General features: G+C 60.6%; 1 protein-coding gene across 1 annotated transcript; it reads left to right on the forward strand.

Moving 5' to 3' along the window:
- ADGRA2 (adhesion G protein-coupled receptor A2) lies at positions 1-24271 on the forward strand. The gene is made up of 19 exons (XM_062621010.1): positions 1-246; positions 6946-7017; positions 11697-11768; positions 11871-11942; positions 12386-12457; positions 12586-12749; positions 12859-13072; positions 13957-14121; positions 15194-15395; positions 15485-15634; positions 15738-15899; positions 17864-18055; positions 18135-18336; positions 18783-18991; positions 19834-19961; positions 20604-20727; positions 20815-20960; positions 21083-21172; positions 21346-24271. Exons 1-19 carry the CDS (start codon positions 29-31, stop codon positions 22547-22549), a joined length of 3858 nt encoding a protein of 1285 aa, XP_062476994.1. The 5' UTR covers positions 1-28; the 3' UTR covers positions 22550-24271.

Genomic DNA, 24271 nt, shown 5'->3' on the forward strand with positions numbered 1-24271 from the left:
CCGGAGCCCGTGGCCCTCGGCCGGGGCCATGCGGCGGGCGGCGGCTCTGGTGCTGCTGGCGGCGGCGCTGAGCGGCGGGGCCGCGGCGCGGGGCTGCCCCGCACAGAGCCTGGGCTGCAAGTGCGGGGCCGAACGGGCCAAAGCCCCCGGTGGCTCCGCCGCGCCCCGGCGGAGGGTGGTCTGCAGCGGCGGGGGGCTCCCGGCGCCGCCCGAGCCGCGCCTCCTGCCCGACGGCACCGCCACGCTGTGAGTACCGCGCTCCGGTCCCCGCATCCCATCCACCCACCCACCCCCGGCGCCGGGCATCGGCTCCGGGCATCACCCCCCGCTCCCGGACGTCGGCCCCGAAAGGGTCGCGCTGAGCTCGCTCCGCGCTCCTCGGCGGCCCCGAAGCGGGGATGGAGCGGGGGGACCCCCTCCGGTATCGCCTCACGCTGGCGGGTACCGGGGCCGCGCTCCCACTGCTGATGGGGACACGGGGCGGGGGTTGTTCTCTCTATATATAAAGTGATCCCGCACCACAGCAGCGCTGCTGGGTTCTGCGTTAGCACCCTTTAAAGCCCCGCAAAGCCGGAGCACGGGTTTAACGCGGGGACGGGCGCTGGAAATCCAGGAAACGGGCTCCTTCTCCACGCTTCCCCCCGCAGCGGCTGCTGCTGAGCGCTGGGGGAGGATGTTTTTGTTTGAAAGCTGCTGGGAATACCCGCTGGGAAGGGCTGAGGAGCGGTTAAGAGGGGTTCGGGGGTGTGCTGAAGGGTCTGAAGCTGCTTCCCGAAAGCCTCCTCATGCCCTCGGTGCCGAGGGACGTGGTTTCGGCCGGCGCCTGCAGTCGGTTTATTTATAACTGCAGAGATGTTTGAATTAAAACCCGGTTGGGAAGGCAGGGCCTCATCGCTGGGGATGGAGGAAATCACTGCTTTCACCCTCAGTGTCATCCCCTGAGGGTGCCCATGGCCTCAGCTCTGCACCTTCTGTTCTGTAATAGGATTTCCTGGGTGCTGCGGAGGACTGGGGCTCCTGGTCCCTTCTGACCCGCTTGCTGGCATCCCTTGGTTCCCTCTGTCCGTGCTGCTCCCTGTGAGTGGCTTCGTTTTGGGGTGATGATGTCTGCTTGGTGGCAACGAGGTGGCTGCCACAATGCCAACAGGCTTCGTGTGCAGCGTGGCCATGAAACGTGCCATGGGCAGGGCCTGAAGCCTGATGGGGTTGTATTAAAGGTGTTAATCACTGCAGCGACAGCACCCGTGTGCATCCTGGGTGTCCCTTGGCGGGTGATGGAGGCCGTAGGGCAGGTGGAGCTGGTCCCATTCTCCATTGGGTGTCTTTGCTCTTCATTTCCTCCCTCTTACAGCCCTTTCTACGCATGAGCCCCTGGCAAACACCCGAGGAGGACTTTGGAGTCCCTTACCAGGTTGTGTTTGGGGAAAGCATCCCTGTTGCGGTGCTTTCTGCAGCGGGAGCAGTGCAACCACAGCACAGAGAAGGGGTAGAGCCCCATGCTGGTGGGATATGGGGTTTGGAGCTCCCTCGGAGGGGCTGAGCTGACTGTGCAAGGAGCATTTAGGGCATTACACGATCCCACTAAAACGTGACATGAAACCTACAGGCGTAGGCAGAAACCTACAAATATGCGGTGACCCTGAGCTCTGCTCTCGGGCAGTAAACATGATTTATTCCAAACCCTTTCCAGATGGAACAATCAAAACCAGAGGCTCCGGCTCCGGGAACGTCTCCCAGAGCCGCTTGGGGTGCGGAAGGGGCCCGGGCACATGGCAAGGGCTGCAGGGACATCCCGCTGGGGACAGGCAGGTTTTGAGCCCCGTGGGCTCCTATGCATGCCCTGGGGGATGCTCAGGTCCTGAGGGATGCTCCCAGGGATGCTCAGCATCCCCGTAGCATGTTCTGTGCTGAGTAACTCTTACAAGCAGAGCCCTGTTCCAGTCTCCATCCGGTCTGGCCTGGAAGCAGGCGTGTGTTAGCACTGATGGTGCTGTGCATGGAGGGGAAGGCTCCTGTCCCGGGACACAGGGATGGCTGGAGCCGGTCTGCGCCCTGCGGGTCCCTCAACCCGGCTCTTTCCCGGCTTTTCCCACACTCTGGCTTTACTCCTTTATTTATCTTTCATTATTAGGCCTGTGCTGAGGAATCCAAAGCTGCCTGCACAGCAGCTGCTGCTGATTTACCCCCCGTGCCTAAAGAAGGGCTGGCTGGCACCGCAGCAATGGGCAGAGCAGGGGATGAGGGATGCCCGTGTCCCAGCGTGTCCCAGGGGATGCAGCGGTTCCTTATGGGGAGCCGTGTCCTGAGTGGAGCTGCAGCTCCATTCCTCTTCCTTCAGCTCCATTCCTCTTCCTTCAGCTCCATTCCTCTTCCCTCGGCCCCTCGCAGGGATCGCTGCTTGGGGAAAGAGCAAACCAGAGCCAAAGCAGCACCCGCAGATGTGGAGCAGCAGAAATTAGCTCCATGTGGGGAAGCCACAGCACAAGGAACAGTCCCGGTGTGGATGGGGATGCTGGGAATCAGTGGTCCTGCTCCATCCTGCTGCTGGGTGCTGGAGCTCTTCAGGCTGTGCAGTGGAGGCAGGACAGGGAGATGGGGATGGTTTGGGTCTTGTACTATCCACAACCTGCTGTGTCCTGCCAGTCTTTGGTCTTATCCATGCCATGGGGAGACCTTCCAGGACTGGTGCAGGCAGAATCTCTGCCTTCCTCATGGAACAGGCACAGGAGCACAGGCAGGGTGATGGATGCTCACAGGGATGCGATACCCATTACAAGCTGTGTGCTCTCTGACACCCCATTTTATACCCAGAGCTTGATTCTTGCCACGAGGCTGTGCTCAGAGCAGCTTGTACCGATGCAGCGCTCGTAGAACCATGGAATGATTCGGGTTGAAGGGACCTTAAAGCTCACCCAACTCCAACCCCTGCCATGGGGACACCTTCCACTGGAGCAGGGTGCTCAGCACCGCCAGGGATGGGGTTAGGTCCAGCCTCCAAGCACTGAGCTGTCCCCTATGGGATGCGGCACCCCATGGGGACACCCCTCGGGGTGCCGGGGCTCTGCTGATTCCTCTGAACACGGCTTCCCCTCCCTCCCCCTGCGCTGACCCCTGTGCTAATCGCCCGCTGGATAAAGCACCGCAGCCCTAAGGAGAGGCAGAGCGCGCACGGCCGGGAGCCCAAACCTCTTCCAGATGTGGAATCCCAGCGCAAGGCCTCATTGCTGCGCGCAGCTTCATTGCACTGAAATCACCGATTGTCCGCAGGGAGCGGAGGGCTTTGACTTACGACCAATTTCCAGTTCTATTTGAGCTCCCCTCGCCCAGCCCGGGTTATCCTGGGCCCCGCGGACGCTTTCCTTCTCGAGCCCTCCTATCTTAACGCATTGGGCTGCAGCTTGGTTCCGTGCTCCCGGGGGCTGCCCGGTGTTTCGGAGCATCCCGGCCCCGCCGAGGTTTCGCCCTCCCCTCCCTCCAGGCCTTGTTTTTCCTGTGCTAACAAAAGCTGAGGCTTGGAACAATCATTTTCACCGTCCGAAATAGCCCGGCGTGACGCGAGGCTGGCGGCAACGCCCCGAGATCCCAAACAAAGCAGAGACGGGGACGGGGACGGGGACGGGTCCCCACCGGCTCCGTGCGGCTCCAGCCGTGATGCTGAGCCCTTCCCGGTGTCCTCAGCACCTCTCGCCATTCCCAAGGCTCCTCTTTCCCCCTCCTTACCCCCTCCCTGTGCTAAGCACTGAGCTCTGCTCGGGGCACAGCCCTATCTGCTGCGAGCAGATGCTTTGAATTAAGGCACTTGGAGAGCAGAGCAGCGCCGTCCCCTCCGCGGCCCCCCCATTAACCTCCACTCGCTGCCTTCCCCCCCCCCCTCGCCTGCCCGGGCTGGGGGAGCCACCGTCTCCCCTCATCCTTTTTTGGTTGGGTCCAGAGGAAGTTTATTGTTTCAGCAGCCCCGTTTCTGGAGCCGTTATTTATCCAAGTGGATTCCAGCGCGCTTGGAAAAACAATCCCGGGTTTTGGCGCTTTTGGCTCCTCTTTTTGAGATGAAAAAAAAAACAACAAAGGAGAAGAAGGGATCTATCTCCCTCTCTCTATCTCCCTGCCTGCAGCCTCGTGGGGTTTCAGCCCTAAGAGCCCTGATGGGGGTGGGTTAGAGTGAGGATGCTGCACCCCTTCCGCAGATGAATCCCCCCAGCATGGAAGGATGCTCCCTGGGGGCTTCTTCCTGCCCTTCCCACCACGTATCCCCCCCGTCATTCCCGTTTGACTCGATGCTCTGGTCCTTAATCCCTGCGTTGTCCAGAGAGACTTGATTGTCCCAGTGTTGGGGAGCATGGGCTGGAGATGGGATGGGGTTTGGATGGGATGATGCTGGAGCAGCTCGAGGGCAGTTGGATGTTAAGGGTTTACCAAGGTGGGGAGTCCCAGCCTGGGCTGGAGCTAAGGCTCTGGAGGAACAGAGCCGTGCTTTCCTGGCTTGCCAAGCCCGTAGATGGCTGGGACATGGGGACATCACATCCCCTCTGCACCCCTGGCACCACATGGACCTCAATGAGCATCCATAGAGCTGCTGTAACCCCTGCCAGCTGCTGGCAACCACAGTGGCCATGGCGAGGCAAAGGGATTGGGATGCAGCAGGGTTTGCTTCCAGACCTCCATCCCTTTGCCCTCCCTCCTTTCCTTCCTCCTGGCCAGGCGTTAGAGCAGAAGCAGCTCTTGGGGCTTGAAATCCAGCTGAGGGGTTTGGATCCAGCTGCATCCCGGCGTAGGGTCCTGCTGTCCCAGTGCGGCTCAGGGGCTGCTCGCCCATGACCCTATCGGGGTGTCCTCATGGGCACACTTCTCGTGGTGTATTTTGGGGTGTTTCAGTTCATGTCCTGCAAGGGGATAGCGCTGGGGACCCGCAATGGCTCGGGCATGGAAAGTCCCGTGGAGCCTGATGGGAACTTCCTGACACAAAACCAACCCAGCAAACGGGTTTTGTTTTTGGAACCAAATATCCATAAAAGCCCAGGAAACCAAACCCAACCCTGTGTGAGGATGTGGGTTGTAACGGGGGGAGCGTGACCCGGCCGGCTTGTGCAGGATGGGGAGCAGCGGAGCCAGGATCCCTCCCCACAAAACCCTTTAGCAGGGAAGAGAGCTTCCAAGCGGAGCCGTCGCTGTCAGGGCCAAGCTGTGGTCGAGGACCTCTCCTTAAGGCAGAGCAGAGCAGGCGCCGCGCAGCCGGGCTCCAAGGGGTGGCTTCACCCCTGGTCCATGTCCCCCTTCCCCATGGGAGGAGGCTGCTATCCCGGCTGCCGGTTGCTGGCCGCGGATCACAGGGAAGGCCGAGCCCATCGGGAGCGTTGCCTTTTAAGGCTGGGAGCTGCGATTTCGTGGCAGAGGAGCAGCTGGTCCCAGGGGTCCGGCAACAAAGCGAGCATCCCTGGCGCCGGGGGCTGCCGCTGCTGCTCCCTGCCCCATCCATCCCTGGATATAACCCGGCGCAGCCCCATGCCCTGCGAGGCTTCGACATTCCCATAGCTCCTCCCTGCCCAATGCGGACCCCACAGGAGGTCTGGGTGCGGTGTCTGGGGCACTCCTGTTTTCTATGCTTGCTGCTCCATCAGGATCCATTGTGCATCCCCTAGCCGGGGGGGGTTCTGCTTGCCCTAACTATAGCTTCAAGCAGGGAGCCCCCGAGGTCCCCCCCTCCATGCGTGCGGAGCCTGTGCTGGGTTGTGAAATCTGCTGCCGTTGGAATTGAAACCTTCTGGAGCTGCTGGAGCCTTGAGCAACAGCCCCTGCGGATACCGGGATGGGAATTGGGGCTGCGTGCCCCAGAGCTGGGACTGCAACCGGCAATGATGCTGCTGCTCCGGACCCATCCCTGCTGCGGGTCCGGGGGCTGAGCTTGCTGCCGGGGTTCATTGCTGCTGTGCTGGATGCTCTGAGCCCTGCCCCAGCCGCGTCCCTGCGGGGAGGAAAGGGCAAAGACGTGGCCCTGACCATGGCAGCTCCGTGTGGAAGCAATTTGCGGGCTGCCGGCCCCTTCCGCTCCCCGCGGGCCGGGTCGCAGATCCCTGCGGACACAGCAGCGCCCGGTGGCAGCTCCTCATTAGCACAGGATGCGGCTGCAGGCCCCGGGAAGGAGGAGGGGAGGGGGGGACCGAATGCGTTGCTGGACCCCAGCCCGTCCCCTTGCAGCAGCCCTCGGTGCGTTGGCAGCTCGCAGCCCTGGGTGCTCGCAGGGGATGGAGCTCTGCAGCACACAGCCACCATTCAGCCCTGCTGCAGAGCCTGTCCCTGTGTAAACAGCCCCGGCTCCGGCCCTCAATGAGCCCTTTTCATCCCCAGCCTCCCCCCTGGTCGGGGCTCCCGGTGCCTTCCCGGCCCCTGCATCAGTTTTGGATCCAAAGCGTTGCCGGTGCCGATGGAGCCACCCGGGAAGCACCTCGAGAGCCGGCTCCTGTCCCCAGGCCCCGGTCTGGCTCTGCTAATTGCCGCTGACACGCTCTAATGAGGCTGAATGCTCGGGTGCTGTGCCCTCCTTCCCCCCCATCACCCGCAAGGGCCCCTTTGGCCAGGAAAACTGCTTGTTTAGGGATAAAATCTCAGCACTAGGATGGCCTCGATGGCAGGGGCAGAAGATGGGGGGTCCCCTCCTGGTCCTCGAGGTGCCCTCTTGGTGTGGATGCTGGGGTGGGGAGCTCATCATCCCCATATGCAGCTCCTTGCACCCATGGGCAGGTACTGGAGTGATGCCTTGGCCACTTCCAGGCGGTGGTGCCGCGCATGTGGACCACAGCATCACATCCAACATGGCCATTGCATCCCTGGCCGTGCAAGCCTGTCCCTGACTCTTTCCATCTCCATCCCTGTCCTGTTCCCATCCCCATCTCCATCCCTGTCCCTATCCCAAGGGAATAACGGGACTGCCGCTCTCTGCTCTTCCCACAGGCTGCTGAGTAACAACAAGATCACGGTGCTGGAAAACGGCTCCTTCTTCGGGCTGCGGGCTCTGGAAAAGCTGTGAGTGCCCAGTGGGGAGCCTAGGGGTCGGGATGGGCAGCGGGATGCAGGCAGGAATTCCGGGTCCTGCTCCCAGCATTGCTCCCGGCTGCTGCACCGGGGCACTGGGTTTGCCATTGGCACCCAAAGGACCCAGAGGGCAGGAGACACTGGGGGGGGCATGCTCCATGAGGGTCGCTATGAAAAGAGATATTGTCCCCCCGAACAAAGTCAACTTTCTTATCTCGCCATGAAAGGCATCTCTATGGAGGGAGCTGCAATAAGGGGAGATTTATGGCCCCCATATGGGTTTGATCTGTAGGTATGCGGGAGTGGGGACGGGCGCACTGAGGGTGTTTTGTTCCCCACCGCGGCCCCACAGTGGGGCTGGATGGGCTCCCGCCATGGGGCATTCACCCTCTGCACCAAAACCCGCCTCTGGGGATGGCTACAGCCCTGGTGAGGCTTTGGCACAGCCGCGGGGGCAGCAGGACCCACAGTGATTCATTAGCCCCAAAAAGGGAGCATTTTGGGTCCAGAGAAGGGCACCGGAGCTGGTGCTGGGCCTGGAGCACAGGGTGATGGTTGAGGGACCTGGGGGGTTCAGTGTGGAGAAGAGAAGGCTCAGGGGGGACCTGATCGCTGCCTACAACTGCCTGACAGGAGGATGGAGCAAGGAGGGGCTGGGCTCTGCTCCCAAGGGATGGGACAAGAGGAAACGGCCTCAAGCTGCCCCAGGGCAGGTTTAGATGGAGCTGAGGAACAATTCCTGCCCCGGAGGATGCTCAGGCATTGGAACAGGCTGCCCAGGGCAGGGCTGCAGTCACCGTCCCTGCAGGTGCTCACAGCCCCTCAGTGCCATGGGTCAGTGGTGGCCTTGGCAGTGCTGGGTGCCGGACCATGGGCAGCACTCGGTGCACGGTGCTGGATGAGGTGCACAGTGCCTGGTGCATGGCACTGCGGTGGGGATGCACAGCACCGGGATGCGGAGCAGGGGTCCCCATGCAACGGGGGCACAGCTCTGGGGCTGGTTTGGCTTTTAAAACCATGGAAACCCCCACGGGACTGGTTTTGGGCTGAGCACGGGGCAGCCACTGCGGGGACCCTGTGGCTCTGCAGTGCCCCATGGCCGAGTCCTCCCCAAGCTCTTGGCACCAAGCTCTCATTAACAGGAGGATTAACGGGTGCTGCGCTCACTGGGAAGGGCCATTGTGGAGCTGGGAGCTGCATCCCTTGGGGACCATACCCATGGATCCCTTGGGAGAGTCTCCAGCATGTCCAGGGGGAACATGGGCTGCGTTCCCCATCCTGGCCAGCATCACACTGCTCCTGCTTGCTCTGACAGGAGCTCTAATTGCTTTCATAGGGTCAGTTTGGGGCCACGGCACAGATGAGCCCCATAGAGGGACTGTGGTGGGGACAAAGTGGGGGTACTTCTGACCCTGGGCTTGTGCATCCCCTGCCCGCCCTTCGGTGTCCCAGCAGGATGTGGGGATGGGGTCTCAGGGTCCCCCCATGGATCACCCCCTCTCCAGGCTCACGGTTTGGCATCTCCAGTGATTTGCAGCTGCGTAATGAGATTAATGAGTGTGAGCGGGGCCGGAATGCGGCCGGGGCAGCCGTGCTCTCATTAGCACAGCTCCGCTTGGGAATGTCCTGGTCCTGCCCTCCGCGAGGCCAGCGCTTCCCCCCCTTGGCTTCAGGCTGCGAGGGGGGGCTCAAGCGGGTGACGGCAGTGATGGGATGGAGGCAAACATCCCATGCTGTGCCCATCAGCAGTGATGGGATGCAGTGTGTCCATCGGCAGTGATGGGATGCAGTGTGTCCATCGGCAGCGATGGGATGCAGTGTGTCCGTCATCAGTGATGGGATGCTGTGTGTCCATCAGCAGTGACGGGATGCAGTGTGTCCATAAGCAGTGACGGGATGCAGTGTGTCCATCAGCAGTGACGGGATGCAGTGTGTCCATAAGCAGTGACGGGATGCAGTGTGCCCATCAGCAATGATGGAATGCAGTGTGCCCATCAGCAGTGATGGAATGCTGTGTGCCCATCAGCAGTGATGGGATGCAGTGTGTCCATCAGCAGTGACGGGATGCAGTGTGTCCATAAGCAGTGACGGGATGCAGTGTGCCCATCAGCAATGATGGAATGCAGTGTGCCCATCAGCAGTGATGGGATGCAGTGTGCCCATCAGCAGTGATGGGATGCAGTGTGCCCATCAGCAATGATGGAATGCTGTGTGTCCATCAGCAGTGATGGGATGCAGTGTGCCCATCAGCAGTGATGGGATGCTGTGTGCCCATCAGCAGTGATGGGATGCTGTGTGTCCATCAGCAGTGATGGGATGCTGTGTGCCCATCAGCAGTGATGGAATGCAGTGTGCCCATCAGCAGTGATGGGATGCTGTGTGTCCATCAGCAGTGATGGGATGCAGTGTGTCCATAAGCAGTGATGGGATGCAGTGTGTCCATCAGCAGTGATGGGATGCAGTGTGCCCATCAGCAGTGATGGGATGCAGTGTGCCCATCAGCAGTGATGGGATGCAGTGTGTCCATCAGCAGTGATGGGATGCAGTGTGTCCATCAGCAGTGATGGGATGCAGTGTGTCCATCAGCAGCGATGGGATGCAGTGTGTCCATCAGCAGTGATGGGATGCAGTGTGTCCATCAGCAGTGACGGGATGCTGTGTGTCCATCAGCAGTGATGGGATGCAGTGTGCCCATCAGCAGTGATGGAATGATGTGTGCCCATCAGCAGTGATGGAATGCTGTGTGTCCATCAGCAGTGATGGGATGCAGTGTGTCCATCAGCAGTGATGGGATGCAGTGTGCCCATCAGCAGTGATGGGATGCAGTGTGTCCATCAGCAGTGATGGGATGCAGTGTGTCCATCAGCAGTGATGGGATGCAGTGTGTCCATCAGCAGTGATGGGATGCTGTGTGCCCATCAGCAGTGATGGAATGATGTGTGCCCATCAGCAGTGATGGAATGCTGTGTGTCCATCTGTCTTTCCACACTGCTGCTGTGCTCAGAGCTGCTTGTGTGTCTGCGGGCTCAGCCCTGGGGGTGCTTGTGGCTGCACTGGGCTGGATGAGGCCCTTTGTGCCAGGGTTTGCTGGGAGCATCGGGACAGCTGCTTTGCAGGGTTAGCAGGGGGGGTCCCCATGCACACATGGCAATGGGGGTCCCCATGTAGATAAGGCAATGGGGGTCCCATCCGCACATAGCCCTGTGCTCTCTCTCCTGCAGCACGTCACTGTGCTGGTGCAGGGGGGAGAGAAGGGGGCTCAGGACCAGCGGAAGCACAAAGGCAACAAGCACAGCGTAGGCAGAGGAGCCTTATCATGGGGAGGAAGTGGCTGCATGAGGAAGGCTCCCAGCAGGCTCCCATTGGGTCCCATCCCTGCAGCCCCCAGCCCAGCAGAGCTGGGGTTTGGTCCTGGGCATGGTTTGGGTGCTGCATCCCTGGCTGATGTGGGATGTGCTGGTGGGAGGTGCTGGCTGGGGTCTGTAATAGGGGGGACCTATAGCAGGGACTGGGGCTGGTGTGGATGGTCACTGTTGGTGTGCATGGGTGGGTGTTGGCAGGATGGGTGCTGTGGCTGTTGGTACAGAGGGTGTTGGTGCTGGTGGCGGTGCAGGTGAATGGAGCTGTTCTCTGTTCTCGGCACCGGCACTCACCTGGTCCCTGCCTGCACATCTGCCTGCACATCTGCCTACACACCCGGCCATGGGAGCCACCAGGACACGCTTTTGCCCATTGGAGAATGCTGGTGCAGGCAGAGCTGCATCAGCCCAGCAGGAGCAGGATGATGCTGGTCAGGAAGTTGTCACAGCACATTTCCCATGTGGGGGTCACCATGGGGCCATTTCCCCCCCCTGCCCCAACAGCAAACCCTGCTTGTTTGGGGGAACCTGCAGGAGCCCCTTGGATGAGTTTTAGCCTGGAAGCCGAGCGCATCCATGTGCTGATGGATGCAGGCAGCATCGCCTGTGTTCCCTCTCCCTGTGGGGCCCCTCATGTCTCACTGGTGGGACGCCCCACATACACCTTTCTGCACCATTCCCCCATCCCAAGCACCAGGTTGTGGCCTTGAGATGGGAGCTATGGTTCAGGGGGTGTCCCCAAAGCTGTGGGTGACCCAGCAATGAGCCCTATTGCTATAAATAAGCAGGCGCTTCCATATGGATCCCATTTCCTCTCCCGGCCACCGCCTGGTCCTGGGGGCATCCAATGGGTGATGCCACCGGTGGTCCCTGGCTCCCCACCCAGGCACATGCCTGGTGAGCCCCTGATGAGATAGGAGCCTGCAATCAGGCCAATAACCCCAATGAGCTTCCTGAAGGCCGCAGAGCCCTTCTGGGGCCGTGCTGGCAACTGTGGTGTGTTCTTATCCCACATGCAGGAGATAACCCTGCTGCTCCGGAAACAATGTGCGAGCCTGGAGCGTGCCAAGGGGCTGGCATCCCCCCCACACCTCCAGGAGCACTGGGGAGCCTCACGCCTTCCCTGCGCCCTTTGGAGTGATAACGAGAGGGAAATGGGATGGGATGCTGCTAATGAGGCTCTTGCAGGGGGGGGGTGTTGCAGCGCTGAGTGTGGGAGATGGGGCTGGGGATGTGCTCATGCCCTCAGCCCCGCTGTGTCGGGCTGGGGCCCTGCTGCACACCCTGAGGTCTGCGTCCATCTCCCCACAGGGACCTCAAGAACAACCTGATCAGCACGGTCCAGCCGGGCGCCTTCCTTGGCCTCCTGGAGCTGAAGCGCCTGTAAGTGCCGCTGCAGCCTCCCCCACCCCAGGACCCCCTGGGGCTGGCTATGGGGACATCGGGGCGGCCCCATCCCAACACCTCCTTCACTTTGCCTTGCAGGGACCTCTCCAACAACCGCATCGGCTGCTTGAGCGCCAGCGTCTTCCAGGGGCTCCCCAACCTCCTCCGGCTGTAAGTAGCTCCCTGGGGATGCTCTGCTCGGCGCTGGGGGCTCTCCTGTGCCGTTGCTGGCAGTTTGGCTCTGCCTGTGCTGGATCCCAGGGCTGGTTCCTACCAGGCACTATCAGGCTCATTGGGTGCTGTGGTAGGATGTGTGGGTACAATGAGGGGGCTGGGATGTTTTCCTTCTGCAAGCCAGGTTGGAGACAAGAGGGTGGGTGTCCGTGAGGGTGATGAGGCGCTGGCAAAGGGTACCCAGAGCAGTGATGGATGCTCCATCCCTGGTAGTGTTCAAAGCCAGATTGGGTGACACGGTCTGGTGTGAGGCATCCCCCATGGCAGGGGTTTGGAGCTGGATGCTCTCAAGGCCCTTTCCAACCCAAACCATCCCATGATTCTAAGTCCCAGCTCCCCCCCCTTCCCTCCCCGCGCCTCCTTTCCCTCCTCTCCTGCAGGAACATGTCCGGGAACATCTTCTCCAGCCTGCCTCCGGGTGTCTTCGACGAGCTCCCCTCTTTGAAAGTCGTGTGAGTTTGTGCCCGACCTTTCAGCCCCCAGCGGGGTCCCTATAGGGGAGCGGTGTCACCCCCAGCCCCACAGGTACCCCCTAACCCTGTGTGTGTGTGTGTGTGTGTGTGTGCCCCTCTTCTTGCAGTGACTTTGCCACCGAGTACCTGACGTGCGACTGCAACCTGCGCTGGGTGCTGGCCTGGGCGCGGGGCCGCGCCGCGCACATCTCGGAGCGCACCGTGTGCGCGTACCCGCGGCACCTCCTGGCGCTGCCGCTGCGCGGGGCACACGAGGCGCAGCTCCGCTGCGGTGAGCGGGGACCGGGGTCCGGGTGATGGCAGCGGGCAGGGGGCCCGCGGGGCTCAACCCCGCTCTGTGTCGTGTTCCCCCCCCCCCCCCCCCCCCCCCTCAATCGCAGCGGGAGCCCCGGAGCTGCACACGCACCACCTCATCCCGTCGCTGCGCCAGGTGGTTTTCCAGGGAGACCGGTTGCCTTTCCAATGCACCGCGACCTACCTGGATAACAGCACACAGATCCGGTGGTACCACAACAGGGAGCCCGTGGAGGAGGATGAGCTGACGGGTGTGATTGTGGAGGAGAGCCTCGTCCATGACTGCACCTTCATCACCAGGTCAGGGATGGGGATGGAGTGGGGATGGGGAGAGGGTGGGATGGAGAGAGGAAGAGGAGGGGAGACAGGGATGGAGATGGGGATGGGAAGAGGAAAGGAGACAGGGATGGAGATGGGGATGGGAAGAGGAAAGGAGACAGGGATGGAGATGGGGATGGGAAGAGGAAAGGAGACAGGGATGGAGATGGGGATGGGAAGAGGAAAGGAGACGGGGATGGAGATGGGGATGGGAAGAGGAAAGGGGACAGGGATGGAGATGGGGATGGGAAGAGGAAAGGAGACAGGGATGGAGATGGGGATGGGAAGAGGAAAGGAGACAGGGATGGAGATGGGGATAGGAAGAGGACAGGGATGGAGATAGGAAGGGGACAGGAGACAGGGATGAGGATGGGAAGGGGACAGGGATGAAGATGGGGATGAGAAGAGGATGGGGATAAGGATAGGAAGGGGAAAAGAGACAAGGATGGAGGTGGGAAGAGGACGGGGATGGAGATGGGAAGGGGATTGGGGTGGAGATGGAAAGGGGGTTGGGGGTGGATATGGGATGGGGATGGGATGGAGATGGAGATAGGAACAGGAATGGGGATGGAGAAGGGGCTGAGGATGAGGATGGAAATGGGGACAATGACAGAGATAAGACAGGGACAGGGATGGAGATGGGGTAGGGACGGCAGCAGAGACAACATGGGGATAGGGATGAACACAAGCACTTGTGGCCACAGGGCTTGCTGGTTTGTGTGTACCAAGTGCCATGGGTGGGATGCCAAGCATGGGCACCTCCTATGCTTCATGGTGTGTCCCCATGCCCCCAAGCTCAGGGGGCCACTGCTGCGGGTTCAACCATGGGGCAGACCCAACCGTGCCACCCATCCCTGTGCCCACAGCGAGCTCATCCTCTCCAACATCCACGTCTCTGCCAACGGCGAGTGGGAATGCTCGGTCTCCACCTCCCAGGGCAACGTCAGCAAGAAGGTGGAGATCGTGGTGCTGGAAACCTCTGCATCCTACTGCCCTGCTGAGCGGGTCACCAACAACCGTGGGGACTTCAGGTAGGGACCCGTGGGATGTGGGATGGATGCGGAATGGATGCAGGATGGATGCAGGATGGATGCGGGATGGATGTGGGAAGGATGTGGGATGGATGCAGGATGAATGTGGGATGGATGAGGGATGCGGGATGGATGCAAGATGGATGCAAGATGGATGCGGGATGGATGCGGGATGGATGCGGGATGGATGCGGGATGGACGAGGGATGGACGCGGGATGGATGCGGGATGGACGTGGGATGGACGAGGGATGGATGCGGGATGGACGCAGGATGGACGCAGGATGGATGCGGGATGGATACAGGATGGACGCGGGATGTATGCGGGATGGATGCGGGATGGATGCGGGATGGATGCGGGATGGACGAGGGATGGATGCGGGATGGATGCGGGATGGATGCGGGATGGATGCGAGATGGATGCGGGATGGATGCGGGATGGATGCGAGATGGATGCGGGATGGATGCGGGATGGATGCGGGATGGATGCGGGATGGATGAAAGATGGATGCAGGATGGACATGGGATGGATGCGGGATGGATGCGGGATGGCTGCGGGATGGATGCGGGATGGATGCGAGATGGATGCGGGATGGATGCGGGATGGATGCGAGATGGATGCGGGATGGATGCGGTGTGTGCAGGTGCCGGGGGCTCGCTGCAGGTGACCGTGTGTCTGGTAACAATTATCAGCCCCAAGGAGCACGGGTGCTTTTGAAGGGCTTCCCATGCCGGCGGCACAGCCCTGCTCCAGCAGCAGAGGTGTTGGAATTCCTTTGGCATGAGACAAAAGGCTCCAGGCACCCACTGTAACCCCAGCGGGGCCGTTATGGGATGTAAATTACTGGCACAGTCAAATATAGCTTAAATTAACAGTGCCCCCCCATCCCCATCCCAATCCCCATCCCAATCACCCTCCTCTGCGCTGAGGGCCCTGCAATTGGAAGAGGGGGATCATGATGCTGGGGAGGGTCTGAAGAGGGAAGCAGCGTGAGGATGCGGATACCCACGTGCAGTGGGAAGGGGCTGGTGGTGGCGGATGGCTCCATGGTCACTGTGTGCCTATGCCCGCAGGTGGCCCCGCACCCTGGCAGGGATCACTGCCTACCAGCCCTGCCTGCAGCACCCATTCGGCGCGGGGCCAGCGGGCGCTGGATCCCCGGTGGAGAAGCAAGCCTGGAGGCGCTGCGACCGCGCCGGGCGCTGGGACCACGGCGACTACTCCCATTGCCTCTACACCAACGACATCACCCGCGTCCTCTACACCTTCGTGCTGGTGAGCCCGGGGCCTCGGGGGCTCTGTGTCCTTGGTGCTGGTGCTGAGCATCACCCCCCCCACCTCCCCGACCCGTGCTGCTCTTGCAGATGCCCATCAACGCCTCCAACGCCCTGACCCTGGCTCACCAGCTCCGCGTCTACACGGCCGAAGCAGCCAACTTCTCAGACATGGTCGATGTCCTCTACGTGGCGCAGATGATAGAGAAGTTTATTGGCTACGTGGACCAGATCAAGCAGGTACCGGGTGCTGCTCCCATCCCTTGCGTGGCCCAGCCCTGACGTTGGGTGGTTTTGGGGTTAGAAAAGCAGGAATCGGGGTCGTTTGCTGCTGTGCCCGCAGCTGACGGACGTGATCGTGGAGATGGCCAGCAACATCATGCTGGTGGACGACCACATCCTGTGGATGTCGCAGAAGGAGGAGAAGGCCTGCACCAGCATCGTCCGCTCCCTGGAGAGGATCGCGGCGCACACGCTCAGCACCAACTCCCAGCACATGGCGGTGGTGAGCGGGTCGGGGGGGTCTCTGCCCATGCTGGGGTCTCTCTATCCAATGTTGGGGGTCTCTGTTTGTGTTGGGGGTCTCTGCCCATGCTGGGGTCTCCCTACCCAATGTTGGGGGTCTCTGCTTGTGTTGGGGGTCTCTGCCCATGCTGGGATCTCTCTATCCAGCGCTGGGGGTCTCTGTTTTGTTGGGGGTCTCTGCTTGTGTTGGGGGTCTCCCTACCCAATGCTGGGGTCTCCCTACCCAATGCTGGATTCTCTCTACCCAATGCTGGGGTCTCTCTGCCCAATGCTGGGGTCTTTGCCCATACTGGGGTCTCTCTATCCAATATTGGGGGTCTCTGTTTGTGTTGGGGGTCTCTGCCCATGCTGGGGTCTCCCTACCCAATGCTGGAGTCTCTCTACCCAATGCTGGGTTCTCTCCACCCAATGCTGGGGTCTCTCTATCCAATGTTGGGGGTCTCTGCTTGTGTTGGGGGTCTCTGCCCATGCTGGGGTCTCTCTATCCAGTGTTGGGTGTCTCTGTTTGGTTGGGGGTCTCTGCCCATGCTGGGGTCTCCCTACGCAATGCTGGATTCTCTCTACCCAATGCTGGGGTCTCTCTGCCCAATGCTGGGGTCTCTGCCCATACTGGAGTCTCTCTATCCAATATTGGGGGTCTCTGTTTGGTTGGGGGTCTCTGCCCATACTGGGGTCTCTCTATCCAATATTGGGGGTCTCTGTTTGTGTTGGGGGTCTCTGCCCATACTGGGGTCTCTCTATCCAATGTTGGGGTCTCCCTACCCAATGCTGGGTTCTCTCCACCCAATGCTGGGGTCTCTCTATCCAATGTTGGGGGTCTCTGCTTGTGTTGGGGGTCCCTGCCCATGCTGGGGTCTCTCTATCCAATGTTGGGGGTCTCTGCTTGTGTTGGGGGTCCCTGCCCATGCTGGGGTCTCTCTATCCAATGTTGGGGGTCTCTGCTTGTGTTGAGGGTCTCTGCCCATGCTGGGGTCTCTCTATCCAGTGTTGGGTGTCTCTGTTTGGTTGGGGGTCTCTGCCCATGCTGGGGTCTCCCTACGCAATGCTGGATTCTCTCTACCCAATGCTGGGGTCTCTCTGCCCAATGCTGAGGTCTCTGCCCATACTGGAGTCTCTCTATCCAATGTTGGGGGTCTCTGTTTGGTTGGGGGTCTCTGCCCATACTGGGGTCTCTCTATCCAATGTTGGGGGTCTCTGCTTGTGTTGGGGGTCCCTGCCCATGCTGGGGTCTCTCTATCCAATGTTGGGGGTCTCTGCTTGTGTTGGGGGTCTCTGCCCATGCTGGGGTCTCCCTACGCAATGCTGGATTCTCTCTACCCAATGCTGGGGTCTCTCTGCCCAATGCTGGGGTCTCTGCCCATACTGGAGTCTCTCTATCCAATATTGGGGGTCTCTGTTTGTGTTGGGGGTCTCTGCCCATACTGGGGTCTCTCTATCCAATGTTGGGTTCTCTCCACCCAATGCTGGGGTCTCTCTATCCAGTGTTGGGGGTCTCTGCTTGTGTTGAGGGTCTCTGCCCATGCTGGGGTCTCTCTATCCAGCGCTGGGGGTCTCTGTTTGGTTGGGGGTCTCTGCCCATACTGGGGTCTCCCTACCCAATGCTGGGGTCTCCCTACCCAATGCTGGGTTCTCTCCACCCAATGCTGGGGTCTCCCTACCCAATGCTGGGGTCTCTTCACCCGATCCTGGGGTCTCCCTACCCAATGCTGGGCTCTCTTCACCCAATGCTGGGCTCTCCCTACCCAATGCTGGGTTCTCTCCACCCAATGCTGGGCTCTCTCTGCTCATGCTGGGCTCTCCCTACCCAATGCTGGGCTCTCTTCACCCAATGCTGGGCTCTCCCTACCCAGCGCTGGGCTCTCTCTGCTCATGCTGGGCTCTCTCCACCCAACGCCGGTCCCTCTGCCCCTACCCCTCTGCTGACCCCCTCGCCGCACGCGGCAGAACTCGCGCAACATCGCCTTCGAGGCGTACGTGGTGAAGCCCGAGCGCTACGTGGGGCTGAGCTGCGTGGCCTTCCAGCGGCGCGAGGGGGCTGCGGGCGAGCGGGGCCCCGAGGCGCTGCCGGACCAGCGCCTGCGCCTGCGCTGCACCACCGGGCGCCCCAACGTGTCCCTCACCAGCTTCCACATCAAGGTAAAACCAGGGCGCCAACGGAACGGGGCCGGGGGAGGGAGGAAGCATCCGTTGCTCACCATGGACCGTGCGCCCGCAGAACAGCATCGCCCTGGCTTCCATCCAGCTGCCCCCCAGCCTCTTCGCCAGCCCCACGGCGGCTGCCCCATCGGGTGACTGCAAGCTCCAACTGCTGGTGTTCCGCAACGGGAAACTCTTCTGCAGCACCGGCAACTCCTCCCGCCTGGCCGACGATGGCAAGCGCCGCAGCGTGGCCACGCCGGTCATCTACGCCGGGACCTGTAAGGGCTGATGGTGAAGGGTTGGGGCTTGGGCTGTTTCATGGGGTTTGGATGCCCATGGAGCTCCTTGGGGGTGTTGCTGCAGCACAAAGCCATCCGTAGGGGTCTTCATGGGGATGTGGCAAGGGTGGCCCCCCCACCCGTGTGCATTTGGGAGTGGAAGGGTGGTACTTAGAGAAGCATAGAATGGGTTGGAAAGGACCTTTAGAGCATCCAGTTCCACCCCCTGCCATGGGCAGGGATGCCTCACAGTGGACCGGGTCACCTTGAACACTGCCAGGGATGGGGCTTTCACTTCTCTGGGCACCCTGTGCCAGGGCCTCAGCACCCTCACAGTAAAGAACTTCCTTATGTCCAACGTGAACGTGCCCTGCTCCAGTCTGAACCCATCGCCCCTTGTCCCATCGCTACAATCCTGTCCTGCTGACCTGCTCCTGTTGCTGCAGATGGCTGCGGAGTGGGAAACCTATCGGAGCCGGTGGCCGTGTCCCTGAGGCACCCAGGGGAGGGCGCAGACCCAGTGGCCGCATACTGGAACTTCGAGGTGCTGGGGGGCATGGGGGGCTGGAGCGCCGAGGGATGCCAATTGGCATCCCAGGAGCCCAACGTCACCTCCCTGCACTGCCGGCACCTCAGCAACGTGGCCGTGCTCATGGTAGGTGTGGGGCGCGCAATGGGGGGGCTATGGGTGGAAAGGGATGGGGATAGGGATAGGGAGGGGGAAGGGGATGGGGATGGGGATGGGGATGGGCATGGGGAAAAGGATAGGGAAGGGGATGGGGATGCGGATGCAGATGGGGATGGGGGATGCGGATGGGGATGAGGATAGGGAAGGGGATGGGGATGCGGATGGGGATGCAGATGGGGATGGGGATAGGGAAGGGGATGGGGATGGGGAAGGGGATGGGGACAGGGATGGGGATGAAGATAGGGAAGGGGATGAAGATAGGGAAGGGGATGAAAATAGGGAAGGGAATGGGGGTGGGGATGGGGACAGGGACGGGAATGAGGATGGGGATGGGGGTGGGGAAGGGGATGGGGATATGGATGGGAATGGGGAAGGGGATGTGGAAGGGGAAGAGGATGGGGATGGGGAGGGGGATGGAGATATGGATGGGGATGGGGAAAGGGATGGGGATGTGGAAGGGGATGGGGATGGGGAAGAGGATGGGGATAGGGAAGGGGATGGGGAAGGGGATGGGGATGGGGAAGAGGATGTGGCTGGGGATGCAGAAGGGGATGGGGATATGGATGGAGATAGGGATGGGGATGGGGATGGGGATATGGATGGGGATGGGGATGGATATGGGGATGGGGATGGGGATGGGGAAGGGGATGGGGTGGGGGCAGGGATGGGGATGGGGAAGGGGATGGGGTGGGGACAGGGATGGTGATGGGGATGGGGAAGGGAATGGGGATGGAGAAGGGGATGGGGATGGGGAAGGGGATGGGGATATGGAAGGGGATGGGTCTGACAGGCTCTGCTGCGCTGTGCAGGAGCTGAGCGGCTTCCCCAGTGTGGCACAGGGCGCCGTGGAGGTGCTGCACCCGGCCATGTACACCTGCACGGCCGTGCTGCTGCTCTGCCTCTTCACCACCATCATCACCTACATCGTGAACCACGGGTGGGTGAGAGCCCGCGCCACGGTTGGAGGGGTTGGGCTTGGCTTGGTGGCTCTGGGCAGCTGGAGGAGACATCCAAGTGCTGGCAATGGGAGGGGGGCTGCCTGGAGATGGGCTTTTAGGAGGTGGCCCTAAAGGATACGGCTCTTTAGGACATGGGTTTGTAGAACCCTCCAGAAATGTGGGGTTGGACAGAGCTTTGGCTGACACAGTCTAGTGTGAGGCATCCCTGCCCATGGCAAGGGGTGGAACTGGATGACCTTAAGCTCCTTTCCAACCCAACCCATTCTATGGTTCTATGGCTGGATGCGTCCTGCCTTCATGGCAAGGGGTGCTTGGTCTGCTTGGCTGTGTCTTGTCCTGCAACGAGACGTGAGGTGGGACATTGAGGGTGTTGTGAATTCCCCCTGTTGGGCCAGCAATAGCAAGGGATGGGGTCCATCTCAGGATGAAAACACAGCTGCTGTCCTGCCAGGCCAGGATCCAAGCGCATCCCGTACCTCCAGCTCTATGTGCACAGCTGCTTTATCCCTACGCTCCATCACCAGAGCATCCTTCCAGAGCAGGCTTTGTGCTGTGCCTCTCGTGCTGCAAATACCTGTCTATACCAATACCTGTCTATACAAACTAAGTCTATCTTCCAGCACCATCCTCATCCCACGGAAGGGCTGGCACATGCTGCTGAACCTCTGCTTCCACATGGCCATGACAGCCGCTGTCTTTGCGGGCGGCATCACCCTCACCGGGTACCTGATCGTCTGCCAAGCGGTAGGTGCAAGAGCACAGTGAGGTCCTGCCCCGCTGGATGAGGACCCCATGGATGCAGCATCCCCATCCCCAACCTCTCTCCCGCAGGTCGGCATCATCTTGCACTATTCCTCCCTCTCCACCCTGCTGTGGATGGCGGTGAAAGCCAGGGTGCTCTACAAGGAGGTGACCTGGAAGGTGCCGCGGCAGCCGGATGGGGACGTGTCCCAGCCAGCCCCCAGACCCATGCTGCGGTACGAACCCCACTTCCCCTCACCCTGGCCCCATGGGGAGGTTCCTGGCTCTGCCGTAGCACCCATCCTGCGGTGCTGTGCTCTCCCAATGGGTGCGTGCTGACACCGTCCCCATCACGCAGGTTTTATCTGATCGCTGGTGGGATCCCCCTCATCATCTGCGGCATCACGGCAGCCGTCAACATCCACAACTACCACGACAACAACCCCTAGTAAGTGTCCCTGCCCCACCAGTGACTCGGGAAAGCTTGGGGAAGACCAGGGAGATTTTCCCCATGAATTATCCAGATACTGGGGGGAAAACCACGCAGAGCCCGTGCCATTGGGATGCTGAGCATCACAGCACCACGTGTCTGCTCAGTAAAGCCTCTTTCCTCCTGTATAGCTGCTGGCTGGTGTGGCGGCCCAGCCTGGGGGCTTTCTATGTCCCCGTGGCCTTCATCCTGCTCATCACCTGGATTTACTTCCTGTGCGCCGGGCTCAGCCTCCAGTGCCGACCCTCCCATCGCAAGGACATCCCGGAGCCACTGGAGCCGCCGCCACGACTTGGGGGTACCAGCGACCTCCTGACGGACTCCGGCTCCATCTCGGTCACCCTGAACTCGGGGCCCCCCTGCCCTGAAGGGGACGGTGTCTACTCCCTGGAGGTGCAGTTCTGGGCGCTGGTGATCACCCACGCCTTGTACGTGGCCCTCTGGACGTTCGGCGCCATGGCCGTGTCCCAGCGCTGGTACCTGAACGTCATCTTCAGCTGCCTCTATGGAGTCACCGCCGTGGCGCTGGGACTCTTCATCTTCATCCATCACTGCGTGCGGCGCCGGGATGTCCTCAACTCCTGGTTCTCCTGCTGCCCGTCCTATAGGAACGCGCTGCCCATGCAGGCGTACGTGCACCCGGGGCTGGTGCCGGAGGACGGCTCGCAGGTCTTCATCGGCTGCGACCCCGAGGCTGCTCGCTCCAGGGCATCCTCCTCCTCTTCCCCCAGCAGCGCCGGCTCGGCCGGCGGCCGCTGCAAGCTCACCAACCTGCAGGTAGCCCAGAGCCAGGCGGATGCTTGCCCGGCCACCGGCCCGGAGCCGGATCCCAGCGATGGGAAACCCACTATGAAACACGCCAGCAACCTCCACGGGCGCAGGAGCCACCGGGGCAGAACTAAGCAGTGCCGGGATGGGAAGCACCACCGCTTGAAAGTGCTGCGGGGCCCCTCGGAGCATCCCTCGAGCGAGAGCGGGAGCATCCACAACAGCCACTCCGAGAGCTACCCCAGCGGCAGGACCAGCCCCGTGAGCAGCGCCCGCACGGCACCGCGGCTACCGCAGGATGGGGATGTGGGTCCCAGCCACTCGGAAGGCAGCGACGGCGGTAGGAGGGTGGCTGAGTTCGCCGAGGCTCGCCGGAGGAGCGCCAGCAGGGATAACCTGCGCCAAGGCGGCGCTGCTGAGAAGGAGGCGAAGCGCCGGTCCTACCCGCTCAACGTGGCCAGCCACAACGGGGGGCTCAAGGGCAGCAAGTACGACATCAACCTGGCCAGTGCTGACGGCGCTGCTGGCATGAAGACCGGCCTCTGGAAGAGCGAAACCACCGTGTAAAGGTGGCGAAGGACCGGATGGATGCGGCGTTTTCCTCCGGGAGCAACGTGCCCCACGCACTATGGGGATGGCCGGGGGCTCGGGTTCATCCTGGCTGCAGGGTGATGCTGGGATCCCCGTATCCCCCCCCCGCCTTGAGGAGGCTCCAAGCTTCCCATGGGGTACAGGGGCACAAGGCGCGAGGCAATCCCTGCTCTGCAGCCGTGCTTCCATCACTCCTGCATGTCACTTCAGACTGATCCTAAAGGCTATTTTATTATACAGAGGAAGAAAGAAGAAAGGTCTATTTTTCAAAGCTATATTATTGAATGTATATATGTACAGAGAGGTCAGGGAGTGATGCCAGTGCCTCCATACCGACCAGTGTTCCCCGGGAGCAGGCATGGCCACAGCCTGCTCCTGCCACGACTGCAATATTCCCACTGATGGGACCACCCCAAGTGCCCTTTATACGTACAGAGACGATGCTTGTGCAACCCCAGCCTGAGGAAGCTGCTTCAGAGCAGGTCAAAGAGCGGCTTCTCTGTCTCAAAGGGTTCCCCATGCAAAGGAGTTTGGGCCAGCGCTGAGCCCTGTGGGTTAGGCCAAAGTTAAAGCCATATTGCAAAGCACAAGGTAAGAGGAGCCTCAGCTCCAAGGTGAGGCGATTGTCTGCACTGCCTTAATGCCAGACACTAAAACCACAGCCAGAAAAGGCTCTCAAGCCCTCGGAGGGGAGGCATAAGCTATGCAATGGGGTGGGCTGGCGGAGCCAACACCGACCCTTCTCCACCAAAGCACCAAAGAGCTGAGCCCTAAAGCAGGTCCTGGTCCTTAACCCAGGGATACAGGCTCAGCAAACGCTTGGGTTTGCTCTTAGGAAGGCAGAGAAACTCCCTGGCTACTGGTGTAAGATGAGAGGAAGGCACCAGGGAGAAGGGGCTGTTGCTGGGAAAATGATGCCAGTCATTCCTTGGACATGATGCATTCAAAGGGCTGGAGCTTGGATGAGCACTTACCTTTTATCTTTCCCATTTAAAAACAAGTCGTCCCCCCCCTCTTTTTTTTTCCCCTACCTTAATAAAAGCCAGGCTGCCAGGTCTGGGTTTCCTAAAAGAAAAGGTTGGGATGGCAAAGCACATCCCCACCTCATCCCAGCACAACACAGTGCTTCCTGCCCCTGCCCACGCTGGACTGGGGCTGTTTCTCCTGCCTCTGCCCCTTCCCTGCCTCTGTTTCTCCCATGTACAAACGAGTTTCAGCATTCAGCTACCTCCCAAAGGGTCGTGGGGAGGGGAGGGAGGAAGCACAAAAAGCACTTAAGTGATGGATTTCTCTCACCTTCAGCAGCCCTGAGGGACCCCCTCACTTGGTCCTGCCTCATCTCTGCCCAAGCCATGCCTTAAAACCACAGCCTGGCGGTGAACACGTTGCTGCCGCAGCCTCCCAGGTCGTGCTGATGCTGAGCTGTTGTATATGCTTGCTGCACTGTGACAGTATTATAGGGAAAGCTTTGTATTATCCAGTACACTATGTTCGTGTTGGTCTGTTTACATTTACAAGCAAATGACATATCAACAAGAGAGCTTCCTGCAATATACCTGGGGGAGGGAGGGAGGGAGGGAGGGGAAAAGTATGCCAAAGAGATGACTTTAAAGGGGTCTGGTTTGCCTTTTTCTATGAATAGAATGTTGCCAGCAGATATGTTCTGGTTAATATATTAAAGATTTGCCCATCTGCCAA

This window comes from Pezoporus occidentalis, unplaced genomic scaffold, assembly GCF_034315485.1.
Source record: "Pezoporus occidentalis ecotype Australia unplaced genomic scaffold, CSIRO_AGI_Poc_V1 ctg226, whole genome shotgun sequence".
In the NCBI taxonomy this organism is placed as follows: domain Eukaryota; kingdom Metazoa; phylum Chordata; class Aves; order Psittaciformes; family Psittacidae; genus Pezoporus; species Pezoporus occidentalis.